The following is an 18,130-nucleotide window of genomic DNA, read 5'->3' on the forward strand; positions in this document are numbered from 1 at the left end:
ACTCACTTTTCTTCACCATTCTCTCTAAAACTCTAACAACTGGTATCAGTAAGCCTTAAAAGGTTCTTGGGCAAAAGATTCATCAAGATTTTCACTTTTCCATTGATTAGATCGTTGATTGAAGATGACTAGTTCATTGGAGAATCTTAACAACAGTTTTGGAGGAAAACTCCCAGTTCTTGATAGCTCAAACTGGGATTGATGGCATAAGCAAATGAAGGTTTTCTTTGGGTTTCAAGAAGTGCAAGAAGTTGTTGAAACAGGAATCCAAGATCTTGCCACAGATGCAACTGAAGCTCAAAGAATAGCACACAAAGCATTTAAGAAGAAAGGTTATAAGGCCATGTTTTTCATCCACCAATGTGTAGACTTGATCAACTTTCAGAAGATTGAAAATGCAACAACTTCAAAGGAATGCTGGGATATTTTAGTGAAAGGACATGCTGGTAATGCAAAATTGAAGCAAGTGAGACTGCAAACATTGAAGAGACAATTTGAGCTATTACAGATGGAGCCAAATGAAAAGGTTTCAGAGTATTTCAATCGAATTACGCAGCTATCAAATGCTATGAAGAGCTGTGGTGAAGTGGTGACTGATCACAACATCGTAAGTCAGATTATGCGCACTCTTTCTTACAAATTTGATACCACTGCTGTGGCTATAGCGAAGTCCAAAGATCTGTCCACAATGAAAGTGGAGGAATTGCAATGTTCACTTGAAGCTTATGAAAGATCCAAGGACAGAGGTATTGATCAAGCATTGCAAGCTCAAACATTCAAGAAAAATGGAGGAAACAAGTGGAAAGGCAAGAACAAGTACAAGAATGGAAATTCACAGTCAGATAGTTCAAAGAAGGAACAAGACAAAGGTGAATCTTCAAAGAATGGTAGCAATAACAAGGGTAAGAAGAAAATGAATAAGAAGAACATTCAATGCTATAACTGTCAAAAAAGTATGGCCATTTTGCAAGTGAATGCAGAGGGCAAAAAGTTCCAAGACAGTACAATCATGAAGAATCAAAAGCAAATATGGCAAAAAATGATAGTGGTTCAGAACAAGATCCATTACTGATGATGGCTACCACAAATGATGATCTTGACAAGCAAGAGGGCTGGTACTTGGACACATGTTGTTCTAATCACATGACAGGTCACAAAGATTGGTTAGTCAACTATGATTCTTCAAGGAAATCAACAATTAGATTTGCTGACAGTAGAACAATCAAATCAGAAGGCATTGGTTATGTGCTAATCAAGGGAAAGAATGGTAATCAAGCACGGATTACTGGTGTGTTATATGTGCCACACATGCAATCCAATCTTCTCAGCATGGGGCAATTAGTTGAAAAAGGCTTCACCGTGACCTTAGGGAACAATCAAATGAAGGTTTACAATGTGGAAAACAAACTTAAAATCAAATGAAGGCTAAGGCTACAACGAGAGTTTGTTCAAATGTAAGGGCATCGACAATGAGATTCACTAAATAATCGCGAGAAGTTGCTACTGTATCACTCAACTCATCATCAAATTCGAAATATTTTGAACAAGTTGGTGAATTATATCCTCCGCTTCTACTGACGAAGTTCGAGACATTTCAGTCACCTGTCAAGACACGATGCGATTCACAAAGTTGAATTAGACTAGGGATCTAATTGTAAGCAAATCTTTCAATGACAAGTTGAAATTCAGTGTTGTTAATCGAGATTTCGAGAAACAAAGCGGTTTGTTCAAATTCTCCTGTGCTATTCGATAATACTTTGTACTATTAAGTAGCGTATTGCAGAACAGTAGCAGTTTGTTCAAATTCTACTACACCATAAGGCTAGAGCTTGACCCCTAAGACAACCAGTCCTGCTAAAGGTGATAATAAGAAGTTTAGATTCTTAGAATAATATTTTATTTTGCTTGGTTTTCAATTTTGTTTCTTGCTAAACCGTTTCTGTCTTGTTTTGGTGAAATTCTATACAATTTGCAAATATTACTCCAATTGAAATATTGCAGTCATGTCATAAGGTGACACAGTCGAAAATGTACTGAATTTTCTTAATATATATATCAGAATGATCACACTGTTACCATGAAAACAACAAATGCACTGCACAATATACATAATATGAGAAATAAAAGTAAAAATATTCACATAATGTTTACAACACAAACATGCATTTCATCTTTTACAATCAAACATCTGACCATGTAATATCAAGGCCACCCCATTGACCTTCAGGCACACCTAAAGCTTTCCACACAGCCTTGGAAGCATCAACAATGTTGTTTGGACAAGGAGGTTGATAATCATGATCTTCATCACACCCCTTTGTCGAGTCACACTCATCGACAACCTTGGCCACCACACTTCTCCCATTCGCACTGATTTTAATGTTGTTAAGGCACCTACTTCTGTGGTTGAACCATCCGGTGGAAAGTGCAACTACTGGAGTGTCGTCGGAATGATACTGATTATCACATTCTGAAGGGCCACCTCCATCTCCACCTTTCTCGAAACTATTAATTGTGAGATATGCTTTAGTGTTAGTAGACACTGATGGTGAACATTCATAAGTTGTGTATAATTTTCCTTGAACACAACAATCAGAGTCATTTTCCTTGTTGCATTGTCCCGGTGGAGCTTTCTTTCCCCTAATTCTACCATTTGGACGACACTTTTGAGCTTCGGAATACACAAAACTTGTTAAAACAAGAGTAAACAATAAAAGAAAAGAAACATTGGGGCAAAAGCTCTTCATTTTGTCAATGCAAGTTATGTATACAACCCTATGTTTCTCTTCTTAGTTCTTCTTAGTGTTTGATGCTAAGATGGAGCTTTTAGTAGGGTATATATAGGATACATGCAAGGGGTGGGGGGAGGTTAATTTTTGGGTCAAGGTAATGAGTTTTATCCTGCCGTGTTTAATACAATTCCCTCAAACAATTAAATAAATAACTAATTGATCGCTATGTTGTTTTTATCATATTTTTTTATTGAAATCCACAACATGAAATATAATAAAGTAATATGAAACTCTTTCAAAGAACCAAATACTAGTCAAATTGTGGTTTGTCTTTGTCATAACTGGCAAACAAAGTAATGTAAAATTAATTCTTTGACCTCAAAAATGTTACAATCCGATCCTAGATGGTGGAGGTTCATCATATTATGATAAATATTTGTTGGAAGAGGTCAACCCCTTAAATAGATCTCAGTTACCTCAAGAGATTAATCTCTACAATTGTGCGCGAAGGAAACCTTAGTTTACGGAAAAAAATAATAATAAGAACAATTCTCTATTTACATCTGTTCGTGGTTGAAATGCAAGGCTATTTTTCGAGTGAAACTTCTCTCATCCCAAAAATACTTCAGATGTACGCGTCTAAGAGCCACCTGTCAAGACACATAATGCGATTCATAAAGTTGAATTAGACTCTGCACCTAAACAAATAGAAAGAAACTAACAGAAAAAGGGAGGTCTTTTGCAGTCACTTTCAATTGCAAGTTGAAATCCAGTGTTGCCAATCGCTCATCAAGAAAAATAGCTGTTATTTTAAATTATGCTATGCTATAGTGCTATAACGACGATATAACTGCTATTTGACAAAACTTTTGTACTAAATAGTGTATCGTGGAACAATATCGATTTGTTCAAAATTCAAATGGATGTTTGTGATTTTAAAATCTTTTTCACAATAATAACCTCCCAATTACTAGTAATTATTCTTTTTTCGTGTACAAAGTATCCTATTTTTCTCAATTTGAAAATGAAAAATTATGTCTCCCTTTTTCACCAAACTCCTTCAACGAAAACCAGTGTTGTCAAATATAGGCCATAGTGCATTGCGGTGGCAAATTTATTGACGACTATCATGGCCAATTTATGAAGGACGGCGGCGCCATGGCACTTTATGGAAGCTTAAAATGGATGGATATTTACTTTCTTTAATGGTCTGTCATCCACAATCAATAGTACTGATGAAAACATAGATTTGTAGCAGTTGAAATTAAACTCAAATTACTATCAGCGGCGATAACCATACCGAACCAAACATACTTGGCAAACACGTAAGAGAACATTTTATATTCTCAACTAACAATTCCAATTAGTTCCAAATTACAACACACTCGGTCAGGTTTCAATATCTTCATGATCCTCTCTTCCACCGTTCACCTCCAAAGTCTCCAAAGGCATTTCACAATCCGAACCTCTATCTCCACAGGACATTTCCAGATTCCGCATCAAGAACATCCTGTACTCTGCAATCTGCATTCCACAGTGTGTACCTAACAAAAACAACTGATTCAAAATTCATCAATTTCACACTCAAAAAATCACCAAATTTGCACAGAAAACCTGAAACCTGTCGGTAACAAAAATAGAGCAATTTAGCACTCTACAATATCCTTAATCCTCTAAAAGTTAAAAGTATTCAAAATTAACAAATTGACACCAAATTTCATAATGGATGACACAAAGAGGATGCATTTGGTGACATCTTAATATTAATTTACGATGTGCACTTAATATACAACAACAAAAATGGCGTACAGGTACAGCCAGTACTGGTAAACAGCCGATTGATTGTTCTCGTCATGGTGCCATGACTGCCATCCCAGAACCACTGCTGCCATCATTTGCCCCAGGCTGCCTATCTCTACCTCTCTAACATTGCACCATTGCGCCCCAGCATCCGTCTCCTATTCCAGATAATCTCGTATGATTTTGTGAAATTCACTCTAACCGGCCCACACCTCGCGGCCAACACCACACTTGAGGTGCCTCACCTTGACATTGATCAATAAGCCCATTTTCAGACCAGTCCCGCCTCCCTAATCAACCATTTGTACACCGGTACCCAACTTCATATTTTGGGTACCATAAAGAAAGAGCACCTTAACTTGGTGATCATATCTTTGAATAAGACTAATTCAACAAAAACATTAAAAGTTAGAGGCAACCCAAATGTTTTGAGTGCTAAATTCAGAGTTTTGGTTTATGAGTTTCCTCCAAACTCAACCACAAAAACTAATCCCTTCGAGTATCTTTGCTTCACTGACACTTCTTATGAAAGATGTGTCCGGTGTCCAACATCAACACGACACCAACACATGTAATTAATTACATTCAGTTAATTCATTTTTTCAAATTACTTCCACTTTCGACGTGTCAATGTTAGTATCGTGTCAGGTGTCTATGTTTGTGTTGGTGCTTCATAGCTCCTAATCACAAAAGACTCAAACTACTTACCACTTTGAATCACACTAGTTTCGTGCTATAAATCAATAATTTTTTTATTTCTCCAAGTACCCTCCACAACACTGAACTACAAAAACTAATCCATTCCTTTAAATATCCAAACCACAATTAACAACCACCTCTCCTAACCATGCATATAGAACTCTAGCTCCTCACCACTTAAATCTCAACAATATGATACTAAATTGATGATTCATTTTAACTCATACACCCTCAATGTAAAGACTTTTTGCAATATCATTTCATCATAACCATCATATCATTAAAAATACTCAGACTTTTATCATAACCACTTCTACACCACACAGATGATAGAAATACTCTAATTATGTCACAACCATCACATCATCAATTTAATACACCGCCAAGAAAAGGACGATGATCATTGGGACGGTGGTTGGTGAAATTCTATTTCAATTGATTATGTATCATTTTGAATGACATGAATGCATGATCAACAGAATATCTATACAATTTGCAAACATTACTCCAATTGAAAATATTGCAGTCATATCATAAGGTGACACAGTTCACATTTTAAACCCATGAAAAATGTACTGAAATTTCTTAATATATAATAGAATGATCACACTGTAACAACATATTCATAATATACATAATATGAGAAATAAAAAGGACATAATATCACATAATTTTTACAACACAAAAACACACTTAAATTTCATCTTTCACAATCAAACATCTGACCATGTAATGTCAAGGCCACCCCATTGACCCTCAGGCACACCTAAAGCTTTCCACACAGCCTTGGAAGCATCAACAATGTTGTTTGGACAAGGAGGTTGATAATCATGATCTTCATCACACCCCTTTGTCGAGTCACACTCATCAACAACCTTGGCCACCACACTTCTCCCATTCGCACTGATTTTAATGTTGTTAAGACACCTACTCTTGTGGTTGAACCATCCGGTGGAAAGTGCAACTACTGGAGTGTCGTCGGAATGATACTGATTATCACATTCTGAAGGGCCACCTCCATCTCCACCTTTCTCGAAACTATTAATTGTGAGATATGCTTTAGTGTTAGTAGACACTGATGGTGAACATTCATAAGTTGTGTATAACTTTCCTTGAACGCAACAATCAGAGTCATTTTCCTTATTGCATTGTCCCGGTGGAGCTTTCTTTCCCCTAATTCTACCATTTGGACGACACTTTTGAGCTTCGGAATACACAAAACTTGTTAAAACAAGAGTAAACAATAAAAGAAAAGAAACATTGGGGCAAAAGCTCTTCATTTTGTCAATGCAAGTTATGTATGCAACCCTATGTTTCTCCTCTTAGTTCTTCTTCTTAGTGTTTGATGCTAAGATGGAGCTTTTAGTAGGGTATATATAGGATACATATTGTTTGCATTGGCTTTGAAACAATATGCAAGGGATGGGGGGAGGTTAGTTTTTGGGTCAAAGCAAGAGTTTAATCTTGCCGTGTTTAATACAATTCCCTGTGTTGTTTTTATCATAACTAATTTTGATCTCTGTGTTGTTTTTATCATAATTTTTTATTGAAACCCACAACATGAAAGATAATAAAGTATTCAAGTTGTGGTTGTCATGTCATCATTGGAAAACAAAGTAATGTAAATTGTAAAATTATTCTTTGACAGTTTGAACTCAAAAATGTTACAATCCTAGATGGTGGTGGTACATCGTATTGTGATATTCTTAATTTGACTTATTTGAATTTATCTATCTACCATCAATAAATTGTAAGATTTCTCAAATGCGCATGAAAAAACATTTGTTAGAAAAGTTCCCCTTAAATAAATCTTAGTTACCTCGAGAGATTATTATTTGTAAATTGTACACAGAAGATACCTTGATTTACCAAAAAAGAAGAATGAGAACAATTCTCTATTTACATCTGGTATTGGTTCAAATGCAAGGCTCTTTTTCGAGTGAAACTTCTCTCATCCCAAAAACACTTCAGATTATGCGTCTAAAAAAATCATGATTTTTTAACGTCTGAATGTTTTCGAGAATCATGTGTGGATTTTAAGAAATGTCAGGTGAGTAAAGTTTCTCTCTTTTTCCATAAAAACATTATCTTTTCCAAGCAATATTATGATAATTGATACATTACCAAATTCTCAAAATGACATGCTTTAATGCTTGGTATAATGAATCAAGAGAAGTACTAAAGCAAGGATTGCACTTGATTATTCTCATTTTCAGTTTTACATTGAACTAGTGTTACAGAAAATTTAGTATAGGGATTTCGGGGGTTGGATGAGAAAAAGGGAAAGAAAAGAATATACAAGGCTTCCATCATTATTTCTCTATAAAAGTCCAACAACACAGCTTAAATGCAATCTGTTTTCCAATCCTCTTAAGTGATGACCCAATAACATACACCTGCCAATGCAAAGAACACATCAACATGATTAAACATAATTATGGACTTTACTTGCTATAAAAGAAAGCTTAGTTAACTAGTGAATCATCGATATCACAGATGAAATTATTATATACGACTCTTGCAATTTCAGGGACTAAGTTTGTGATTCATTCTTCAATTGACTTATTTGAGTTTATCTACTGGCGTATACATTTGTGAGACTGTTTCAGAGATCTTGTAGAAACAACTAAGACATGTGCATAAATTGTTTTCACCTTATTTCTATAAGCTCTCCATGAAAGTTTATGAAAATAGTTTATAGCTTATATCAAAATAATTTGACTTTATTTTATCATTTGTTATATAAATAAGTAAACATAAGCACTTATAAGAAAAGATAAACGTTTATGTTTAGCCAAATAGTTTGAATTAATTACTGCGGCAAGAATCATGCAGAACCAAGCAAAAATTCTTGTAAGGGTATGACAATGAGATTTACTGACCAGAAAAGCAACTTTGCTAGATAATCGCGAGAAGTGGCTACTGTATCACTAAACTCGTCATCACTGTCGGGGTGATAGTCTTCTACTGATTGTTCAATAAAGTTAGAGCTAGCATCATCCAGCAAGAATCTTCTCAAAATGTTTTGAACAAGTTGATGAATTATATCTTCCACTTCAACTGATGAAGGCCGAGACATTTCAGCCACCTGTCAAGACACGTTATGCGATTCACAAAGTTGAATTAGACTCCGCACCTAAACGAATAGAAATAAACTAACAGAAAAAGGGAAGTTTTTGCAGTCACTTTCAATTGCAAGTTGAAATCCAGTGTTGCCAATTGCGCATAAAAAAAAAATAGCTGTTTGTTTAAATTATGCTATAGTGCTATAACGCTGATATAACTGCTATTTGACAGGACTTTTGTACTAAATAGTGTATCGTGGAACAATAGCGATTTGTTCAAATTCCACTACGTCATAGGACTGCAACGCCGCTATTTGGCAACACTTAGTTGATATAAATTTAACAGAAGTTGAGCCATTACCACATTAGGATCGAAAGAGCGAAGATATTCCAGTAAGTTGTTCCGAATTCCCCTGTCGTGTTCTAATTGCATCATTTCCTGCTTCTGGGCATTCAGCTCCTGAAAGAAAATGATCATCGTCACATTATGTTTGACTCTTAGAGTTGGCTTTTAAATGGTCTATGAGTAATAAAATAATTTCTTTTGATGAATACTATATTGGTGAAAATATAATTGATCTTTGAACTACATAACAATAGTGGTGCCTCCTTAACATTAAGGCATTTATAGAGCATGTTAATAGCGTGTCATTAATCATTTTAGATTCTAGAGGGAAGTGATGAAAAGAACTTATAACAATTTGGAGAAGCTTAAGAAAATAAGTTGAAAATAGTTTATGGACACGGACCCTATTTGGATAAATAACTTTTATCATATAGGTTCTTATGTATAAGATACTGCTATAACAAAAGATAAAATAAAGTCAATTTGTTTTCGTATAAGATATAAACTGTTTTCATATAAGCTATAAATTGTTTTCATAAACTATTCTAGAAAGTTTATCAAAATAAGTTCAAAGCAACTTATAACACATCATAAATTGTTTCCAAAGTTATCGCAAACAGTCTAACAAGTGTTTGAGTTAGTATATAAGCCCAAATATACCAATCAAAAAGTTATTGTCACAAGCTATTCAAAAACTTGCGCAATTGTTTATGTCAAAAATTAAGTCTAACTTTCCGAATGCCTCTCCATAGTAGGGCTTTTATAGGTTTCTTTCACACATGGATAACTGCCTTGATTGTGATTCTAAAATCATTTTCACAATAATAACCTCCCAATTACTAATTATTCTTTTTCTCATAATTTTTCCTATTTTTCTCAATTTCAAAATGAAAAATCATGTCTCCCTTTCCAACGAACTCCTTCAACCAAAACCAGTGTTGTCAAATATAGGTCACAGTGCAATGCGGTGACAAATTTTTTGACGACTGTCATGGCCAATTTGTGATGGACGGTGGCACTTTATGCCGGCTTAAAATGGAGGATTTTTTGTATCAAAAAAAGAAGGAGGATTTTTACTTTCTGTAATGGTCCGTCATTCACAATCAATAGCGCTGATCAAAACATAGATTATTCAAATTACTATCGGCGGCAATAACCATACAAAACCAAACATACTTAGCAAACACAGAAGAGAACATTTAACATTCTCAACTAACAATTCACCGATTAAGCTATGATTTTTGTTCCAAATTCCAATACACGGTCAAATTTCAATTTATTTGGCACACACATAAGAAGCAAACATTTCACAAGCAAAAGTGTGATTCACCCGATACACAAACTCAAAACTCAAGCAAGGCACCTCCTTGGAATAGTAAAAACATGCATATACTCAAAACTGCAACTATTTCACAACGATAGCAACAAAAAGTTCAAAGTAAAGAAAAAAATAAAAGAATGTTTACCTCCGTCATGTTTGTCAGCTCAGATTGCAACTGCTGAATGTATTTCAGAGCCTGAGGCGGCAAATCTCCAAAGACTCCCGCGCCACTACTGGTGCTGCTGCTACAAATTTCCAAATCCTTGAATCCCAAATCAGAAACAACCTTCTCAATTTCCTCACCATCCTCTCTTTCCTCACGATCCTCTCTTCCACCGTTCACCTCCAAAGTCTCCAAAGGCGTTTCACAATCCGACCCTCTATCCCCACAGGACATTTCCAGATTCCGCGTCAAGGACATCCTGTACTCCGCATTCCACAGTGTGTACCTAACAAAAACAACAACCAATTTAAAACTTATCAATTTCACACCCAAAACCAGAAACCAGTAAGCAACAAAAATAGAACAATTTAGCACTCTACAATATCCTCTAAAATTTGAAGTATTACAAAATTAATTGTTACCCGATCTTACAAAAACGCACATAGTGACACCAAATTCATGAGTTATGACACACCAAGGGATCCATTTGGTAGCAACTGAATATTAATTTGGGGCGGCACTTACACACCACCATAAAATGGTGTCCTCGTACATAACTAGTCGGTTTCCCTTATCACGGCACCATTTCAGCACCATTGCTGCCATCATTGCCCCAGAATGCCTGGCTCTACCCCTCTAACGCTTTGCATCCCATGTCGTCGTTGCACCATTGCACTCCAACATCTTTCCCCTATTTTAGATAATCCCTCCTCTGTTTTTGTGAAATCATCTCCATCCCGCCAACGCCTCCACCTTGGCAACAACCACACTCAAGGTTCCCCACCTTGATATTGATCGAATAGACCCATTTTCCGACCAGTCCCACAACTCCATTCTCCCTAATCGACCATTTTTGTACCAGTACCCAAATACATATTTTGGGTACCGTGAAGAGAACATGAATTTGGTGATAATATCTTTGAATGAGACTAATTCAACAAAAATAAAAAAGTTAGAGGGGACCCTAATGTTTTGAATGCTAAGTTGAGAATTTTGGTTCTATCAGTCTCCTCCACAACACTCGCAGAAACTAATCTCTTCGAATATCCAAAACACAATTGACAGCACATCTCCCAAATGTTCAAACTTCTGATCACATAATACTTGAGCTGCTTACCAATTGAATCACACTAGTTTGGTGCCAAATTAAGAGTTTTCGTTTCTCAAGATATCCTCTCATAATTCAACTACAGAAATTGCAAAAACTAATCCCTTCGACATCAGAACACGATTAATGCCACATCTTCCAATTGTTTGAAATCCTAATCACATAAGACTCTAACTCCTTACAACTCGAATCACACAAGTTTGATCCTAAATTGAGAAGTTTGGTTTCTCTGATATCCTCCGCACTCAGCTACAAAAACTAACCCCTTCAGATATCCAAACCACAATTAACAACGACCTCTCCTAATCTTATATAACTCAAGCTCCTTACCACTCGTTTTAATTCATATACACCATCAATGTAAAAAGATTTCACAATATCAATTAATCACAAGCATCACATCATTAGAAATACTCAACTTTTACAATATCAATTAATCATAACTATCAAATCATCAAAAATACTCGACTTTTATCATAACCGCTTCTAAGGTCACTGTCATGAATCAAAATGACATGGGCCTAGATGAAGAAATACAAGAGAATTGGGCTCAAGAGAATGAGGAAGAAGTGTTGGGCCATCAGCCTAAAGTCAAGAGGAAGATTGTTAGGCCCAAACACTTGGATGACTTTGTGATTCCAACACTCAAGAAGGGGGGTAGAAAGTAATTAATAGCCTAGAAGGTTCTCTACTAGTGAGTCAGCTTATTCTGTTAGAATAGGTGATGTAAGAAATGCCTGAAATTGTGGAACGAACTTGGTGTATTGCGTTGGTAATCACACTATATATGTATCAATTGGCATATGAAATAAAGCAGAGAAGAATTTGGAGAAAGTTAGTTTCCTTTTATTACTAGTTTGTTGTTATCTTTCTTATTCACCACTTTATTCATTACAATTTGGTGCTTTCATTGAGCCATGGCCTCACCTCCTTCCATCAGCGATCTCGCTGCCTCCATCAATACTCTTCTTCAGTCACAACAAACATTCCAAAGCCAGGTTTCCACTTCCATTACTGCTCTAGCTACGGACGTTAACAATCTCCGTGCTCGCATGGGTCCTCCGGGCTTTCCTCCACCACATCCAGATCCACCACCGATTCACACTACCTCCATTAAATTGGATATTCCTCGGTTTGATGGAACCGATCCTCTTGGGTGGATCTTCAAGATCACTCAGTTCTTTGATTATCACCTCACTCCCGAAGAGCAGCGACTCCGTATCGCTTCCTTCTACATGGAAGGCGCTGCGTTGACATGGTTTCAGTGGATGCATCAGAACGGACAACTTCTGACGTGGGCAAATTTTCTTCATGCTCTTGAGATCCGATTTGCTCCGTCTCAGTACGAGGACCCCAAAGGTACGTTGTTCAAGCTTACTCAGACAACGACGGTAAAAGAATATCAGGCTCAGTTCGAATCTCTTGCCAATCGCATCACCGGCTTACCTCCGGCGTGTTATTTGAGCTGCTTCATCTCCGGTCTCAAACCGGCGATTCGTCGCGAGGTATTAGCCTTCCAACCCGTTACTTTGATTCAGGCCATTAGTCTTGCCAAGTTACAGGAGGAAAAACACTTGGATCGAATTCCGTCGTTGTCCAGACCTTCGCCATCTGCGACAGGTTCTTCTTCGTCGTTTAAACCCACTATGACTATCATTCCTCCGAAGCCTCAGCCGGTGGTGAAACGACTCAGTCCTGACGAATTGCAAGCACGCAGGGAGAAGGGTTTATGCTATAATTGTGATGAGACGTATCAACGAGGCCATCGTTGCAAACGTTCATTTCATATTTTGATTGTTGAACCTGATGATGTTGTTGAAGATGCATCATCGTTTCAACTTGATGGTACTCAGGTGGAATTAGAACCTGTGGTGGACCCCACCATTCAGAATACGGATCCGGATCCTGACCCGGCCCAGATTAGTCTCCATGCCTTGATGGGTCACACTATCCCACAAACACTGCGGGTCATGGGCCAGATCCACAACAGCCCAGTAGCTATCCTTATTGATAGTGGGAGTACCCACAACTTTCTACAGGATCGGGTCGCCCGTCAATTGGGCTTGAAGACTGAACAAGCCCATTCCTTCCGTGTGTTGGTTGGCAACGGTGAGGAGTTACAGTGTACTGCTATGTGTCCTCAAACAAAATTGTTATTGGGCTCTCATTTGTTTACAGTGGATCTATTTGTTCTTCCTATCAGTGGAGCTGAGTTGGTTTTGGGTGTTCAATGGCTTAAGACATTGGGCCCTGTTATTACTGATTATGAGAAGTTAACTATGAGTTTTTACAAGGAGGGACAACAAATCCAATTGACTGGGGTACCAAAAGCAAGTCCTGCTGAAGCCAACATTCACCAATTGCAGCGTCTCCTAGCCACAGACGCCATTGACACTTTTCTCCACCTTCAACTTATACAACCTGAACCACCACATAATCCACCATCCCACTCTGACCCTCGTGTGGAGCAATTGCTTCAACAATTTGCTCCTCTCTTCAACTCACCTACCCACCTTCCACCACAAAGACCAGTAGACCACAAAATACCTCTTCTCCCCAATACAAACCCTATCAATGTTCGTCCGTATCGTTACCCTCATTTCCAGAAGCGTGAAATTGAATCCCAGATCAAGGACATGCTTGCTAATGGTCTCATACAACCTAGTTCTAGTGCCTTCTCTTCCCCTGTGTTGTTGGTGCGCAAGAAGGACGGTACCTGGCGCTTCTGTGTGGATTATCGTGCTTTGAATACTCTTACTAGTAAGGACCGATTCCCTATTCCTGCAATTGATGAGCTTCTTGATGAATTGTATGGTACGCAGTGGTTTTCGAAGCTTGACTTACGCTCGGGGTACCATCAGATTCGAATGGCACAAGAGGATATTCACAAGACTGCTTTTCGCACACACCACGGGCACTATGAGTTTCTGGTAATGCCGTTCGGCTTATGCAACGCTCCCTCTACTTTTCAGTCTACTATGAATTTGATATTTGAGCCATATTTGCGTCGTTTTGTGATCGTCTTCTTTGACGATATCCTCGTTTACAGCCCTACCTTGGATAGTCATTTAGAACACTTAAAGGTTGTGTTCCAATGCTTGCTTACTCATGACTTTTGCTTAAAACAATCCAAGTGTTCATTCGCTCAATCATCTATTGATTATTTGGGTCACATAGTCTCGGCTGAAGGTGTAGGTCCAGATCCTACCAAAATTGAAGCCATGGTTAGCTGGCCAGTTCCATCCAACTTGAAGCAACTCCGTGGGTTTCTAGGTCTCACAGGATTTTATCGCAAGTTTATCTGCAAGTATGCTTCCATTGCTGCCCCTCTTACTGCTCTTTTAAAACGTGATGCTTTTATATGGACCGATGCCTCTCAACAAGCATTTGATATGCTTAAAAGGGCAATGTCTGAAGCTCCTGTTTTAAGCCTTCCCAACTTTGAGGACCAATTTATCTTAGAGACTGATGCATCCGGCATGGGAATGGGTGCGGTGTTGATCCAAAAAGGTCACCCCATATGCTATTTTAGTAAACAATTCTGCCCAAGAATGTTGGTGGCTTCTACTTATGTCAGAGAGTTGTGTGCTATTACTACAGCTGTGAAGAAATGGCGCACTTACTTGCTGGGCAATACTTTTATTATATACACGGATCAAAGAAGTTTGAGGGAACTAATGACACAAGTGATCCAAACACCAGAGCAGCAGTTTTATCTTGCTAAATTGTTGGGCTATTCTTATGAAATCATGTACAAACCTGGTCCTCAAAATCGCGTTGCAGACGCTCTTTCACGTGTCCATTGTTTAGCTATAACAGTACCACATTTGGATTTTCTGCACACACTCAAAGAACAATTGTTCCAAGATGATGAATTTCAGCAGCTCTTGACCAATGTGAAGGAAAATCCGGATGCACACATGGGCTTTGAGATTTTAGATGACTTGTTGTTCTTCAAAGGGAAACTGTTTATTCCATCTAATTCTCCTCTCAAAGTTACACTATTGGAAGAATTTCACTCTTCTACCATAGGGGGACATAGTGGAATCCATCGCACCTTTGGACGTCTACAAGAAAATGTGTTTTGGCATGGAATGCGTAATGATGTTACACAGTTTGTCAAGTCTTGTGCTATTTGTCAACAAACTAAGCCACCTACACATTCACCCTATGGGTTGCTGCAACCATTACCAATACCAGACAAAGTGTGGGAGGATATATCCCTTGATTTCGTGGTAGGGCTCCCTTCTTTCCAAACACACACAGTGGTCTTGGTGGTAGTAGACAGATTGTCGAAAGCTGCTCATTTTGGCCTTTTACCAACCCATTTCACTGCAGCTAAAGTAGCTGATCTGTTTGCAAAAATGGTGTGCAAGCTACATGGCATGCCTAGGAGCATTGTCTCGGACCGGGATCCTATTTTTCTGAGTCACTTTTGGCAAGAGTTGTTCCGCTTAAGTGGTACAAAGCTTCGTATGTCTACTGCTTACCATCCTCAAAGTGATGGACAAACGGAGAATGTCAATAAGGTGTTGCAGCAATATCTCAGATGCTTTGTTCATGACAAACCAAAGCAATGGGGTCATTACTTACACTGGGCAGAATGGCACTACAACACAGCGATACATACTTCTACAGGAATTTCACCTTATGAAGTAGTGTATGGTAGACCACCACCTACCCTTGCTGATTACGTTCCAGGTTCATCTAAGTTGCAAGCTGTGGATGCAACGCTGACAGAACGCGACATAGTAATTGAAGTATTGAAGAACAAGCTGTTGAAAGCCCAAAATACCATGAAGGAGTATGCAGATTTGAAGCGAATTCCTCATCAATTCAAAGTTGGAGACTGGGTATTTGTTAAGCTTAGGCCTTATCGCCAGAATTCGGTTTTGGGGCGCAGGTTTCACAAACTTTCAAAACGCTTTTATGGTCCTTTTAAACTAGTGCGTGCTATCGGGGAGGTAGCCTTTGAGCTGGAGTTACCCGACACTAGTAGGATCCATCCAGTGTTTCACGTCTCACAGCTGAAACCTTGCTTTGACAACACGGTGGTTCCGTTAGCATTACCACCAGAAACCGTAGATAATCAGCCTTGCATCACTCCCATTGCTATACTTGATTGGAGGACCAATGAGGAAAATGGCCAGCAGGAAGCACTTGTTCAATGGGAGGGACTTTTTCCAGAAGATGCAACTTGGGAGAACTATCAAGACCTGAAAAATTCATATCCAACATTTGACCATGAGGACATGGTCAGTCTTGATGAGCAGAGGGATGTCATGAATCAAAATGACATGGGCCTAGATGAAGAAATACAAGAGAATTGGGCTCAAGAGAATGAGGAAGAAGTGTTGGGCCATCAGCCTAAAGTCAAGAGGAAGATTGTTAGGCCCAAACACTTGGATGACTTTGTGATTCCAACACTCAAGAAGGGGGGTAGAAAGTAATTAATAGCCTAGAAGGTTCTCTACTAGTGAGTCAGCTTATTCTGTTAGAATAGGTGATGTAAGAAATGCCTGAAATTGTGGAACGAACTTGGTGTATTGCGTTGGTAATCACACTATATATGTATCAATTGGCATATGAAATAAAGCAGAGAAGAATTTGGAGAAAGTTAGTTTCCTTTTATTACTAGTTTGTTGTTATCTTTCTTATTCACCACTTTATTCATTACAGTCACACATGATTAATTCTAATGTGCTGACAGAGTAAAACTTTCTACACCTACACTGCTAGTGCATCAAAATTAAACTCTTCAATAAAATACATAAATATATACTCCCTCCGGACTTAATCATGTTTAATTCACTGAATAAATAATGTATCCGGTCTATATTAAATACAAGATACATCGGTTATTCGATGAATCTAAAAAGAAATATTCGCTTATAATTAAGGCCGGAGGGAGTAACAATATAGAAAAATGGAGTAGGTAAAGATTAAGGTAGTTACCCTGTGATGATGGAAGAAACAAGTAACCGATGAAGAGGTTGAATATCAAGATTAACAGTAACTTGAAAATGATCAGAAGGTAACAAACCAAGCATAGTAGAAATAGTTTGTTTCATAGAATCTTTAGAAATATCAGAAACACCTTTAGAGATAACGGAGTTATCAAGGGGTTTAATACGCCGAAGCATGTTAGCAATAACTGTGAAGCCTTTATTGAACGTTGATTTCCGCGTCGAAACGACGTCGTCAGCTCCTCCTCCAACTCCTCCTCCGTCTATGTGGTGGCAGCAAGTTGTGAAGAGAAAAGGACGACGGTTGTTGGGACGACGGAGGAAGAAGATAGATGGAAGAAGTGGTTGTTGTTGATGATGTGGTGTGTTGGTTATGCGTGAGAGGATGAACGGTTGAGATGAAATTGATGCTGTTACCATGTTGAATTTGATGATGATAATGGAAAATTGGAATTTGGAGATTGAAGAAGGAAGAAGAAGAAGAACACGAAGTAACGATGGAATCTATCTATTGTTACAAACAAAAAACATATCTTAGCCTTTACCTTACCTTTAAATTAGCTTATTTTTCAGTTTAGGTAAATAACTTATATTATAATATAAATTAGGTTTTACTCCTTTTTTTTTTTTTGTTGGGCCTTAGTAATCTAAAGTTCGGTTGCGAGGTAAGTAAAGTCTGACCAAGAAATTATTCCGCCCAGGAATCGAACTCGAATTCTCCCGAAATCCGTTTTTTTGGTGAAGCTTATTAACCACTTAAGTCCAATAACTTCCTTTAGTCTTGAATATAAGCGACTAAAAAAAACACATCCTTTAAGAAAGTGGAGTAAATGATTAGATAAAATAAATCATTTTTTATTTTACCCTTTATTGAACAAATTTTTAATTTTACCCTTACTTTTTGTTTTAAATTAAATTACTATTTATTAT

The 18,130-nt window shown here is 37.8% G+C and overlaps 3 protein-coding genes across 3 annotated transcripts; 1 reads left to right on the top strand and 2 right to left on the bottom strand.

Annotated features, from left to right (window-relative positions):
* The first annotated feature begins 1,074 nt into the window (after positions 1 to 1,074).
* LOC123904014 lies at positions 1,075 to 1,422 on the top strand. Its single transcript, XM_045953714.1, has one exon. It carries the CDS (start codon positions 1,075 to 1,077, stop codon positions 1,420 to 1,422), a length of 348 nt encoding a protein of 115 aa, XP_045809670.1.
* A 729-nt stretch (positions 1,423 to 2,151) lies between these two features.
* Positions 2,152 to 6,641, bottom strand: LOC123906478. Its single transcript, XM_045956395.1, has 2 exons — positions 5,951 to 6,641; positions 2,152 to 2,663 (listed from the first exon to the last, which is right to left on the bottom strand). The coding sequence occupies exons 1-2, from the start codon at positions 6,509 to 6,511 to the stop codon at positions 2,181 to 2,183; spliced, it is 1,044 nt and encodes a 347-aa protein (XP_045812351.1). The 5' UTR covers positions 6,512 to 6,641; the 3' UTR covers positions 2,152 to 2,180.
* A 769-nt stretch (positions 6,642 to 7,410) lies between these two features.
* LOC123906479 lies at positions 7,411 to 17,754 on the bottom strand. The gene is made up of 5 exons (XM_045956397.1): positions 17,190 to 17,754; positions 10,109 to 10,412; positions 8,658 to 8,756; positions 8,114 to 8,319; positions 7,411 to 7,627 (listed from the first exon to the last, which is right to left on the bottom strand). The coding sequence occupies exons 1-5, from the start codon at positions 17,618 to 17,620 to the stop codon at positions 7,552 to 7,554; spliced, it is 1,116 nt and encodes a 371-aa protein (XP_045812353.1). The 5' UTR covers positions 17,621 to 17,754; the 3' UTR covers positions 7,411 to 7,551.
* Positions 17,755 to 18,130: the final 376 nt, after the last annotated feature.

This window comes from Trifolium pratense, linkage group LG2, assembly GCF_020283565.1.
Source record: "Trifolium pratense cultivar HEN17-A07 linkage group LG2, ARS_RC_1.1, whole genome shotgun sequence".
In the NCBI taxonomy this organism is placed as follows: Eukaryota; Viridiplantae; Streptophyta; class Magnoliopsida; order Fabales; family Fabaceae; genus Trifolium; species Trifolium pratense.